A 13,241-nucleotide genomic window follows, 5' to 3' on the forward strand; every position below is an offset into this window, starting at 1 on the left:
AAAGAAAGAAAGAAAGAAAGAGAAAGAGAAAAAGAAAGAAAGAAAGAAAAGAAAGAAAGAAAGAAAGAACGAAAGAAAGAAAAAGAAAGAAAGAAAGAAAATAAATACAGGAGTTATCAGAAAAGGTTATTCATCAAAATGACAGTGAGAGCCAAGACCTTAAGAGTTACCTACATCTCTAAAAGGAGATGTCCAAAAACAGGATGATTTTTATGGGAAACTAGAAATCCTCAAAAATGAGGGAGAAAATCTGAATAGTCTTGAAAAGATGTAAAAATGTTAACACTTGGTAAATTCCACCTGTAGAACCCATGCCACCTTGGATGAGTTGTATCACCCTTTCAAAGCTCAAATGACTGATTGAAACATTCATGCCAGATGTCGACTTAGTTCCGTACTCTGGGCAAGCGGTGAAGGGCATAGATATTTATGTGCTATATAAGCTCTTCTGGAACGAAGATTAAATACTACTAAATCCTTTCTTAAATAAGAAACCATAACCTCTTAATAGTATATTAACCGGGTAAATTTTCAAAAACTGGACGACCGGGACCACCTGGGTGGCTCCGTCGGTTGAGCGTCTGACTCTTGATTTCGCCTCAGGCCAGGATCCCAGGGTTGCAGAGTGTGGAGCCTGCTTGAGACTCACTCACTCTCTCTCTGCCTCTTTCCCGCTCATGCTCTCTAATTTTCTCTCCAGCATAAAACACGGTCAATTACCGTGAATGTTCCAAGTGGGTCTGTCGGCACACAGTTCAGAGGCAACTGACACGTCGTTTGTTAATGAAGCTAGTTGAGTAGTCAGGTCTTTCTTAGGTGATTGGAAGATTAAGGAGATGTGGGTGAAAAGAACGTGCTGTGGTTAGGGATTACCAGATATCTCACTGCGTTTCTAAAAACACAAACTGCCTATCTTCCAAAGCTATGTTGGCCAAATAAAAGCACACAGCGATCTTCTTGACAAAGTTCCTAAGTCGATGCCGTTTACCTCGCTAATTCTACTTTGATGGACAAGGCTACCACTACTTGCTCACTCTCCGTGAGCACTTGCTGAGGTCTCCCCACTCCTTTATTTTCAACCTTTTGGGTTATTTCGAATGGTCTCTCGTCATCGACCTATACACATATTTGTGGCGAAGCTTGTAATTCAACCGGACAATGTCTGTAAATGGCAGAATTTAACCCGTGCACCTTTTCTGTGATTCACGTTATGTTTCACTTTACCCCTCTACCATCTTGTTTTACACTGAGCTTTTTAAAATTTCTTTTCCTGATATTTCCTGGATCAAGTGATCTCAGTGTGAAGCACACAGAGAATGCAGTTCTCTCCAAACGCTGGCATCGGCAGTCACGGTGTGGCGGCAACAGCTACAGAAACACAGCCTCCGGCACCCCACCCCCCCCAGGCCCAGCCTCCTGCTCAGTCTCCCCTGGATGTAGGCGGGACTTCCCCTCTGGACTCCAACCCTGTGGGTCTCCAGCTCACCTCAGAAAGGGAGGAGGGGGGCACATAGGGATAAAGGAGTGCCAGGGCTGAGAAGCACATTTCGGAGACGGGATGAAGGCTCAAGGTGACGGACTTAAATGTTAATAAAGAGGTAACACCTTAACTTTGTGCTCCAGGCAAGCGAAGTGGGGCACAGAAATTAAACACGGAAGGACACAACGCCAAGTGGTGTAATAGGTTTATTTGAGAAGCTGAACACGAGCCACACCAGCACTGGGAACCTCACTCCAACGTTACAGCAAGAATTGCCTTCTTTGCAACCAAGAGGCAAACGGTGTTGTAGCTTCAGCGCGTCCGTTCAGAGCCAGTTCCTTCCACTCCCCAGCCAGCCCCTGGGAAACACCTGGCTGTTCTCACCTCCGCAGGCCTTCCTGCACGGCTCACAGAGCTTCTCTTAAGCACATTACATTACGCCATGACACCGTAACACGGCTCATCCGTGACGACCAGGGTACAAACATGCACATATGTATCTCGTTTTATGCCAAAGGCCTTCTCTCCGCGACACAGCACAGTGTTATTTTTTTCCTTCCAGTTATTACACCCAACATTTTCTATTCCTTCCAGTGACCCGCCTCTGTTCTGGACTCTTAGGCACCCCCTGCATAGTGAATAACCATGTGGTTAAATCAGATAATTTCCCTCAATTGGCTTTTTTTTTTTTTTTTATCAGAGTCACATTTAATGAAAGCCCTTCTTCCTAGAAAAACGCACATACCTGCAGATACACAAAATTCTGCATACAATTTAAGAAGGTTCTCGACTTCTCTGAAACCCATCTACAGATATCAGGCTTAATGTCGCTCTCCAGACACAACACTCCCACTGTAATTCATGAGGCAGGGAAGGCCCGGGTCCGGGCCAGCACAGAGGAGGAGGGGAAGTCTCTGAGTGAACCCATTTTCAGAAATATTGCTTAGTAAATATAGCTGGCAAGGTACCCACGAGTTGGGAGTCTAAAAAATGCATAAATACACCTGAAAACCAAGAAAAGTGACTTTTATATGCCATTATTTTACTCTAAAAATGTTTATTTCATTTGCACACGCCTAAATCTGAACAATAAAAGCGCTTTGGTATGAGAGTCACCTTCCTTTGAGATCTATGCCAAGCTCCCGCTGACGTGTGTAAACAAAGCCCGAGGCCCTGGGATCTTTGGATGTGCTCATGTGCCTAACATGGGATGATTTAAAGAAGGTTTTCATTTACTTACGATCTGAAAAGTGCTCTAACTCCGTACACTAGGAGTGGTCACAAAGACACCCACAGGCCTCCCTGCCCCTTAGGGGTTTGGGGAAATGGGGCCTGTGGAAGCTTGGAGCTCACGGTCTCACAGCTGCCCTCTTCTGGCTGAAACACGTATTTTACCATCGTACAGACGGTCCGTCCCATTCCAGCCGGGACCCAGCACACAGTCCTTCCACGGTTTCCACGAGGAGTTCCACGTGGACCAAGCATCCCCAGACTTCAAGGAAGGAGTCTGTGGTCGTAAGGGTTCACCCATGAAGGCGCGCAACCCTCCACCACCCTGCTCACCTGGGTCCCTCTCCCACTACCTTTCCAGTTCTTCTCTTACTTTCTTGTCCCGGGCTATCCTGGGAGAGGCCAGTTGTCCCGCCTACCTTCTCCAGGTCCTACCCCACATTTAGATGCCCAAACCCATCACAGTGGGCCTCAGCAGAACAGAGGAGCCCCAAGAACATGACTCCTCTTCCCGAACAGACGAGTGGGACTACTTTTCTCCTGCCGTATTACGAAATGCTAGGCACTTTATACATGCTTATTTAGTCCTCCCAACTATTTCGGGATTTCGGTATTTTCAAAACCATCTTACAGTGAGAAACCGGAGGTTCGGAGACGTTGAGCTACATAAGGTCACGGAGGAAGAGCTCTGCCACGCTCAGTTTTCCTATCTCTTGCGGTCTCGATCTTAACTCAGCGACGCTATTTATGTTTGGCTCCTGCCTGTGGTGGTGCCCGCCTCTTCCTCATCTCTCCCCTCGGGGTTTGATCTCACCACTGAGTACTTTTTCCAAGTGCTTCTGATATCTGCTTCCCATTCACCTGGCTTTTCAAATTCCTGAGAACAGCGAGTTGGACAGAAACACTGTTTCACGATTCAACATTCTTTAGGATAACAGAGCCAAGTGTTGGGAAATCCCTCAGAAAGCATCATGCTCAAGCTCACACGACCCAAAAGAATCCGACAACTTCCTCGAGGTGGCCGGGCACCCGTGTCTTCTACAGCAGACCATCTGGATGTCTGGGGATCTCCGACTCGATACAGTTCTTAAAGGAGCAACTCGCCACTTATTCAGGGGTCCCCAAGTCAGTGGGCTGTGAAGTCGGCCATGACTTCTTTCTCACATCCGAAATCTTAGTAGGAGCCAAAAGTGACTCCGCGAGCGACACTTGAGCCCACGTGTGACCTCTCTTCCCAAACCCTCTCACGTCAAAAGGCCAGTTTGGGCGGCTTTCCCTCTGACAGTCGGAGTGGGACGCAGACTGTCCCCTCAAAGCCAGCAGACGCCAGAAGCACCGTCCAAAGCCTGTGGCACGGAGCACGGGCCAGCATGGCTTCCCCTGGGACTTCTGTCCCACCACAGCAGGAGTCGGCCGCAGCCTTCAGGGACCAGAGCAGGGCTTCACAAAGTTAAACAAAAGCCTGTGGGCACTAGGCAGGTGATACAAATGACCAACACGGGTCACACAGGGACCAGGAATTTGTTCCCGACATTCAAAACTCATGTTTTATCTAAAACATTTTAAAACATTAAATTTTATCTAAAAATTCAGCTTGCTGGTTTTCTCTTAAAAGAGCAGAGCATGTGGGAACCTTTGGCCTATATTCTAGCATGGAAATAAACAGCTACAGGCAAGCAGGGGCCATCCCTTCAGAAAGGCATGCTTTTTCCAGTTTGCCACAGACCTTGCACCTCCTCTCTGAATTACTCCGGATGCAATTCAGTCATTTGTTACTTGCTTGGGCCATGGTGTCCTCACAACTTGATTTGCTGGGACAGTCCCAGTTCAGGCCTGTGGTCCTCATTAACAGCACCCCCTATACTCTTAAGTGCCCAGTTTGGGCAGTAAATCATATGGTCACCCTAGGCATAATACCCAGTAATACACAAGCCATCCCCAATTGCGCGCTCTCTCTCCCCCTCCCCCTCACACACACAAAACACACGACCACTGAATTCACACAACCACGTGTCAAGCACAGAACCCTGTTATAAAGTGATTTTATTAAATTGATTTGGACATACTGTAGGTCAAATAATATTTTCCGAAGATAACAATTATGGACTTTAAAGCTCGACATAAAATTAGTAGCTTCAAAAGTGTTAGTCATATCCCCCAGCAACAGCATGATAAAATAATTCAACTATGTAGAAATATAGAACTCTAGGACTAGCTGGAAACTCGGAAATCATTTAGCCTAATGTCCTCATTTCGTGAGAAAACCAGACTCCACGATTAGGCGATTTGCCCAAGCTCACACACCTAATAGTAATAAAGCTAGAAATCAAACTGATTTTTCCTAAAACTAAAATCCTACCGATGATATTTCAGCTGTCTCTCTACCAACTAAAAGTCTAGGCGGCTCTCTAACACCGCAGCCTACCGCGACATGGACAAGGGTAAGACACTACAGTAAATCGTAGTCGAGGGCGTCAGGCCTGGAAGAGGCTTCCCCCAGTGACTCGGCTGGCCCTCTCCTGGGAAAGGAGGACGCACAGGAGGAGGGACTTCCCAAAGGCTGTGAACAGAGCTATCTGGATGAAAATCCAAACAGGGATACATTTACCCCCGAACCCCATCTCTAGTTTCATGGCCCACCCACTAAGTTATGTGCTCCTTTTAAATCTCCTTTATGCCTTGAGGTTTTAGTTACACAAAAACCCCTTCCAGTCAAACAGAAAAACTTAATTCAAATATGAAGAGAAAATCAAGCTTTGTTTCAGTATTTTGACGACTGTTTTGGGTAGTTCATTTCCCAACCTCTTAAGACAGTTGACAGACACTGTGAACCTGCTCACCCATTTCAGAGCTTCAAAGACCCTTAACTTCCCCCAAAGACTTCCTGAGCATAAGGACTACATGTGGGAAATCAATGGAAACAGGAATGAGAAGAGAAACAAAGTTAAAAATTAGGTGCTTTTTGTTCTCGTCATTGGGGACTTTTGGTCTTCTAAACATTCCTTGAGTCAGTCCTTCCACATGAGTTTTTAATATCAATCTAGCCACACACAAAAAAAAAAAAAAAAAAAAAAAAAAAGAGCAAGAACAAGAAGGAGAAAAGAAAAAAGGGCCTATAAACGTCAGAATACTGAGCAACTCAGCATCTCCCCCCTCCCCACTGCTCGCTCCGCTCCAGCGCCCAGCCGCCTTCCACTCCACAGACGCAGGCGCGGTGGCGGGGCTGGCCGGCCAGTGCCTCCAGCCTTGCACGCTCACTCCGACGCCACCCTCAGAAAGGCCTTCCCTGACTGCCGTCTAATGATGCCCCACCCCCACCCACCCCCACTCTAAATCATCACCCTAGTTTATTTTCTTCATAGCACTTAATCACTATCTCAAACTACATTATGTATTTGCTTACTTGCGTATCGTCTCCTCCACCAGAAGTAAACTCCATGAGAGTAGGGCCCTTGTCTGTCTTACTCAGTGGTATTCCCAGCACCTAGCACAGTGCCTGGCACATAGGAGGTGTTCAATAAATACTTGTTGAATGAACGAAGAAAGGAAAGGAGAGAGTAACATAGACATTCATGCCTAAAAATGAATGCATACATAATCCTCAGTGAAGGTACTGAGGACTCCTACACATTATTGCCCAAAATTACAGAGACTAAACATTATTCATGACTCCTTCCAACCATCCACTTCTCCTATGGTCTCCCCTAGCTAGTAAGGAGCTCCATGTGTTACAAGAGGAGCCCGAGAGGGCAATTCTGGATGGAGAAAAGTTCTAACTTCGCTTGCTTGCTTCTTCCTATTTACATTCAGCTATTTCCAAAAAAAAAAAAAAAAAAAAAAATTCAAGTTAAAAATATGTGATGAAACCACTAGAAAATTAGGTCTAACATAGAGACACAGTGATTAGCAGAATCCACGAGAATTTTTTTGAAAAGTTCAAGAAAAGTTCAAGGGCATGTATGTCTGCCAATGATTTCTCTGACAGGCCAGTGAATGGAAATTATGAGTCACCTAAAATCTAAAATGAAATTTAATGCCATCTAGGAAGGGGTGGATATTTATGGGTGTTTTGAGGACACACTGGTAAAGTGGGTTCGGAAATAATGGGATATATGGAAAGATATGTAGGGGCTGAATCGAGTGAGAACCTCAGAAATACCAGAACACTATCTCAGTGGGAGCTGTCCATCTTCAAATGCATTCATTAACCAGTATGTTTGAATCAAGAGAAGGAAGGGCATGAGCTCCCGAAGGGGGAATCACCGGGATAACTTTTAAGTAAAGCATAGACAGAGGGTGACTCAGGAGGCTGGGCAATGATCACGGTTTCCTGTGTAGTATTTCCAAGTACTGAGGCATCATGCCCAAATCCCAGGAAACACACACCCATGACTGGGACCTCACAGCCCGTCTGGGGCAGACACTCAGAGGGATTCCAGATTCAAAGTCAAGTCGTGGAACATACTTGGCATGAATCCAAAAAACAAAACAAACAAACAAACAAACAAAAACCAACCAGAAAAACCAACCTCACATATGCCTCTTCAAAAAGAATGTCCTGCTGGGGCTTGCTGTAAAAATTTCTTGGGTCAATGTAGGTATTTACAGGGTTTCCTTCCTAGTGGCACTTATGGGTTTTAAGAATTTTAACTGTTAGCAAAACACTCTATATAACTGATATTTTGAGATGGTTTCTCTCCTTTGTGTGTACTCTCTGGTGAATGCAGAGGCTGGTGCTCTGACTAAAGGCTTTCCCACACTCATCACATTTAAAAGGTTTCTCCCCAGTGTGCACTCTCTGGTGGATGCAGAGGCTTGAGCTCTGGCTGAAGGCCTTCCCACACCCACAACATCTATAGGGTTTCTCCCCAGTGTGCACCCTCTGATGGATGCAGAGGCTCGAACTCTGGCTGAAGGCCTTCCCGCACTCATAACATTTATAGGGTTTCTCTCCTGTGTGAACTCTCTGATGCATGCAGAGGCTAGAAGTATGCCTGAAGGCCTTCCCACACTCTTCACATTTAAAGGGTTTCTCGCCCGTGTGGACTCTCTGATGCATGCAAAGATTTGAACTATTACTAAAGCCCCTTCCACACTCACTACAGACATAGGGCTTCTCACCTGTATGAACTCTCATGTGAATTTGAAGATGTGAGCTCCAATTGAAGGCTTTGCCACACTCATAGCATTTATAGGGCTTCTCCACTGTGTGGATTTTCTTATGTCTGTTAAGTTTTGTTGTAGTACTAAAATCCTTACCGCAATCATCACATTTATAGACCTTCTCTCCTGTGTGGTCTCTCCAATGAATATGAAGTTCTGATATATGAAAGAAACCCTTATCACACTTATCACATTTATGGGGCTTCTCAGCAGTGTGGATTTTCTGATGCATAAAAAGATCTGCTCTCTCAGAGAAAAATTCCCTACACATGGGGCACTTGTAGATCATTTTTCCTATTTGGTATCGTGATTTAGAGGAGGAAATTTCCTTACGACTACTATAGTTGAAGGACTGCTATTTCATAGAGTCTCTTATTTGGCCATCCTGGCAGTTTATCTCAGGCCTGCTCTATTCAGTAGGGCTATGGTTGGCCTGAGCTTCTCCCTGCCCGTCTTTCTATGGAAGGTTTCTTCCTGCATAGTGCTCCTCACTCAGTATTATTACTGATCATAAAGTGACATTTACTCCCACATGAATTCTGTAACTCATGAACACAGAACTTTCCTTCAGATCCTGAGTTGTCAACATTCCAAGGGGCTCCCAAGGTGCAAACCTCTGCGTTTTTAAGCCCCCGGAATCTTCTTCTTGTAGAACAATCTCGTACTTCCCACTTCTAGAAAAAGGACCGCACAGTGTCCCCTGTGGTGGAGGGTGAGATACTGCGTGTCGATCTCGATCCCCTGTAGCCTCCCCTTGAAGAGTCAGTATGACGTTCTGCCTCCTACACATCAGACAGAAGCCTTCCCAGGAAGCAAGCTCCTTGGGTTCCACGTGTGCCAATCCTTCCTTCTGGGGATTCCCTACATGGGTATCACTCCAGTCTCCTGTAACGAAAACATAAGCAAATATATTGAAAATGCCTCTTTTCCGGCAAATGCTATTGGTTCCATAATTAATTTCATATAAATGTGACACAGTAATACAGACCTTTTTTGATCTCGAGGAAGAAGCTCTCTTATCTTCCAGAGAGATGTATCTCTTAGATTTGCAGGTCTGAAGAAGAGAATTTGTAGATATCATGCTCCTGTTCATAGCCCAAGTATATATAATCCACTTACAACCACTTATTGTAATTATCTAAACATCGTCAAGGGAATATTATTGAAAAAGAAAAGAAATCCTCAGAAGACCTGAATGTGAGAAACAGCTGTCTTGCATAAAGGAGCAAGAAGGAAAACTATCTCCGCTTTGAACTTCAGAAAGGACAGTGCTGCTTTAGACCTAAAACATCAGATTTGAGTAGCCTTCTGGCCTACAGGAAGAATAAATATATGACAAAGTGGTATCGAATGCCATTCCCTTGTTTAATTGTCCTCACTGGTTTCCTGATGTAATTAAAATCCAAACCTTTAAGTGAATACCCAAGGCCCTGCATGACCTTACCTCCAACTCTCCCCCACACCTCGCTGTGCTTTCTATTTCAGTTCGCAACACCCCAAGCTAGTGCCTGAAATGCTTTCTGCCCGACCTTGTGTGGGCCTTGCTGTGTCAGCTGCCCCTCCCTTACCTAAAGAAGGCCCCTTGCTGAGACTCTCTTTTTACCTCTTGTTTGATTCCTTCAAAGCACATATAACTTGTAGTTTTCTCACTGTTCCTTGGTTTTTGATAGATCTCCTGTACTAAGATGTAAATGCCATGAGCGAGGAACTGTGTGTGCTGCTCACTGTTACGTTCTGGTGAAGGGGAGGTGTTCAATTCATACGTGCTGCATATGCATCTATGGAATATTTCCCAACACCCTCTCGTCCCCCAACAGGCATATCTTGCCTCATTCTGGTACAGCAGATAAAGGCACATTTCCCAGTGCCTTATTACCAGTCTTTTGATGACCAACATGGGACAAAATATACAACAAACAGAATGATCAGGAAACAAAGAAAACAGATCCCAAAATATTCTATCTGAACTCTGAACTCCTGTGAGGTGTAGGACCATGTTTTACCAATCTTTGCACCCCCTGTAATCTATAGTCAGTAAGTGACACTTCAATTAATTCATTAAATGAAATCAACGGATCTTCCTGAACACTTTCAATAATATGCTCCATACAAAGACAGGGCGACGGGCAAACGAAGAGATGTCTTTAACAATAAAATGGCAAAATAAATTGGACTGCTTTTAAGTGGAAGTGTTAGGATTTTGAAGTTGAACTAATTTCAGCAAAAATATAGCCAACGGCTGGACAAATTAGATATGCATCTACCCTCTGTTCTGTAACACATACTTCCATCCCCAGATATATTGGTAAAAGCAGGAAGTGACTGATGTCCCAGGTTACTCAGTGAGGCAGTACCTGACACAGCAAAACTGCAGACAACCCACGGCCTATGCACAGCCCACCGGTCCAACGAACTCTAGTTAATCCTCACAATAAAATGCTGCTTGGCTGTTCAAAAAGAGGAACGAGGAAGAACACTATGCACTGAGAGAGAGCAGACCCCGGTCATGCTGTTTCACGAACAAAGCAAGACACAGAAGGGTATATATAATACGCTGACTTTTGTGCCAAGCAAGGATGCAAATGCGGATGTGTGTTTGTTTACATCATGTACACAAATTAACAGGGAAGATAACACAAAACCGAAGGTAAGCAGTTATCTGTGGAGACGAAGGAGACAAAGATGAAGTCAAACGTTTCCAAACGTACCTTATCATGTCGTTTCAGCTTTGGAAACATGTTTATATATATTCCAAAAATAAACTAAGTCCAAAAAAAGGAAACAATCCCTAAAATTTTAAAACAAAAAGAATGACTTTTCAAGTCGGTAACATCCACACTTAGTGTGCTGTACTCAGAGGGACACGCTCTGTCAACAAACGAAGCCGCAAAGAAATCAAACTTCTTTCAGTAGCTTGTTAGTTATAACAACACTGGTGTGTCATTTACACTGGTGTATAAATAAGGATCATGCAAGTAAGTAATTTTGCGATCGTTGTGAGGAACCAAGATTCAATGTTAAGATAAACCAGATACAAACATAAAACCAAAGTTAAGGAAAAAATTGTACAACATAAAATTTATCAGTTTGAATTCATGTCTTTTCTAGCTTTATCCACCAGAAAGACCTAGAAGCAGTGACAATCAACAGCAAAACACCCTTCTCCACCAAAAGGCACAGGGATCCCTGGAGGAACAGCTGATTTCAAGGCCAGAGCATTTTACAAAATGAGGCTGGGACATCCTGTTATGCCAGAAAGCAAGAGACTCATGCCAAAGGAACAGCAATGCCAATTTATGAAGAGACTCCCACTGGCCAAAAATGGGACAACTGAGCATCCAAAAAGGAATAATGAATGCAATCTACTGAAACAAATTAAATATACAAAAGTTCACAAGTTTACCCTGATTTCAGGGGTGGGGAATGGGGGTGGCGGGGAGCAGAGAGACAAAGACAGGGACAGACAGAGGCAGAGAGACAGAGATTCAAGGCACTGAGCAAAACTGGAAGTAACTAGGGCACCAACTTTTTACCCTAAAAACTGGCAATTAAAAGGAAAGAACTGTGCGTCCATCCTATCTTCCCTCTGTGAACTATCTTTTGAGGTCATGTGACAACCCAGCTAGGAAATGCATAACCCTAATGAAATACCTGACCATGACCAGAAACTCGACATTGCGAGGATCGGGCTGTCATCACCTAAACCCACTCATCAATCCTCATCAATCTTAGCACCACTCAAAGAGGAGCAAGCAGACCTGTGTGTAGCCCTGCATGTGACTGACAGGAAACACAGGAAACACACAGCATCACTTCGAAACATTCTTGCTGAAAGATTGAACTGGTACGTAACCCAGACTTTAGACATCATTTTTATATAAAGGTACGAGAAGAAATGGCAGAAAGCAAGCAGAAAAATACCAAAATAGGAGCCAGTCCACAGGACGGCTGCCCACTGTTCCAACAAGTACATGCCCTGGAAATGGGGAGCGGTGGGGGGAGCTGCTCGAGACGCAGGCCTAAACAGACACAAGGCCTAACAATGCAATGTAATATGAGGACCTTCTTTGGAATCTGATTCAAATGAACCAGCTGCTGAAAGGAGACAACGAAGGAAACATGATGAGGGATGGGGTATCAGATTATACAAGGAACACGGCCAACTGTGTTAGGTGTCTTACTGCCCCTATAGTCGTGCAAATGGCAGTGTTTTCAAAGACGTACAGTGGAGCTTGCAGGAATGTAGTGACATGATGTCGGAGAGGAGTCTTCAAATGCTTCAGCAAACAAACAAACAAAAAAAAAACAGTAAGAAAGGACAGATAATTGGGGCGTCTGGGTGGCTGAGTGGGTTAAGCGTCCGCCTTCGACTCAGGTCATGATCTCACAGTTCGTGAGTTAGAGCCCCGCGCCGGGCTCTGTGCTGACAGCTTAGAGCCTGGAGCCTGCTTCGGATTCTGTGTCTCCCTCTCTCTCTGCCCCTCCCCTGCTCACGCTCTGTCTCTCAAAAATAAAAATGTTAAAAAAAAAAAAAAAAAAAGGACAGATAAGGCATATGTGGCAAAATCACTGTAACTGTTGAATCTAGGTAATGGATACATGATGATGGATAAATGATAAGTACAATGTTATACCCGTGTATTTGAAAATTTTTATGACAAAAAATCAGTTAATGCAGAGAAGACATTCTTTTCCTGCTCCTGCTGCAGCAACAAACCAATCCCAGAACCAGAAACAACTAAACAAATATGATTCCCCCGAATAGCTGACTTCCGCAACCAACCTTGAGCGTGAGAAAATGTGCGTAGTACCGCATGTACCCCGAGAGAGAGGCGTCCGTGGCTTCAGGGCAGGAAGACAAGGCACACTGCCACACCCTGCCCTCTGTCCCTCACCGGCTGGCCTGGACACCGTGTGGCTCTCCTGACTTGGAAACAGAAGTAGTGAGGGTCAGGACGCCCGTCGGAACTAACTGCTCAGAAGGCGGAATCTCCACACCAAAGCTCAGGCACATGGAATTCCTGCCTGAATTCCACCAGAGTTTCCCTCGAGGAGGAATCAGGCACCCCTCTCTCCAGGCAGAAATGCTTAGACATACCTGCAAGTCTTACCACGTGGGGCGGGGGCAGGGCTAGCTACATTCTTCAGGAAAAAGAGAAAAAAAGATAAAGCAAGAAGAACTCCAGCCAATCTTCCATGTGACGAACCAATGAACAGAAGGACAAACAACACAAAAAGCCTCCCCGCCATACACTTTCCTAACCACCACCTGCCCCACTGCATCTGTACATACAAAGGAGACTAGAAAGCAAGATAGCAAATACGAGCTAAAAAAATCCTACAGATCCCAAATCACATGCTCCCAAGA

General features: G+C 44.8%; 1 protein-coding gene across 1 annotated transcript in view; it reads right to left on the reverse strand.

Moving 5' to 3' along the window:
- Positions 1-4,736: 4,736 nt before the first annotated feature.
- Positions 4,737-13,241, reverse strand: part of ZNF664 (zinc finger protein 664) — a 45,054-nt gene continuing 36,549 nt past the window's right edge. The window contains exons 3-4 of the mRNA XM_086681491.1: positions 8,862-8,927; positions 4,737-8,758 (exon numbers count right to left, since the gene is read on the reverse strand). Of these exons, the coding sequence (XP_086537617.1) occupies positions 7,377-8,162 (786 nt within the window). The 5' untranslated portion in view covers positions 8,163-8,758; positions 8,862-8,927 and the 3' untranslated portion in view covers positions 4,737-7,376. The remainder of the gene's footprint in view (positions 8,759-8,861; positions 8,928-13,241) is intronic.

The sequence above is a fragment of the Puma concolor genome, chromosome D3 (genome assembly GCF_028749965.1).
Source record: "Puma concolor isolate L17-30 chromosome D3, mPumCon1.1.hap2, whole genome shotgun sequence".
In the NCBI taxonomy this organism is placed as follows: domain Eukaryota; kingdom Metazoa; phylum Chordata; class Mammalia; order Carnivora; family Felidae; genus Puma; species Puma concolor.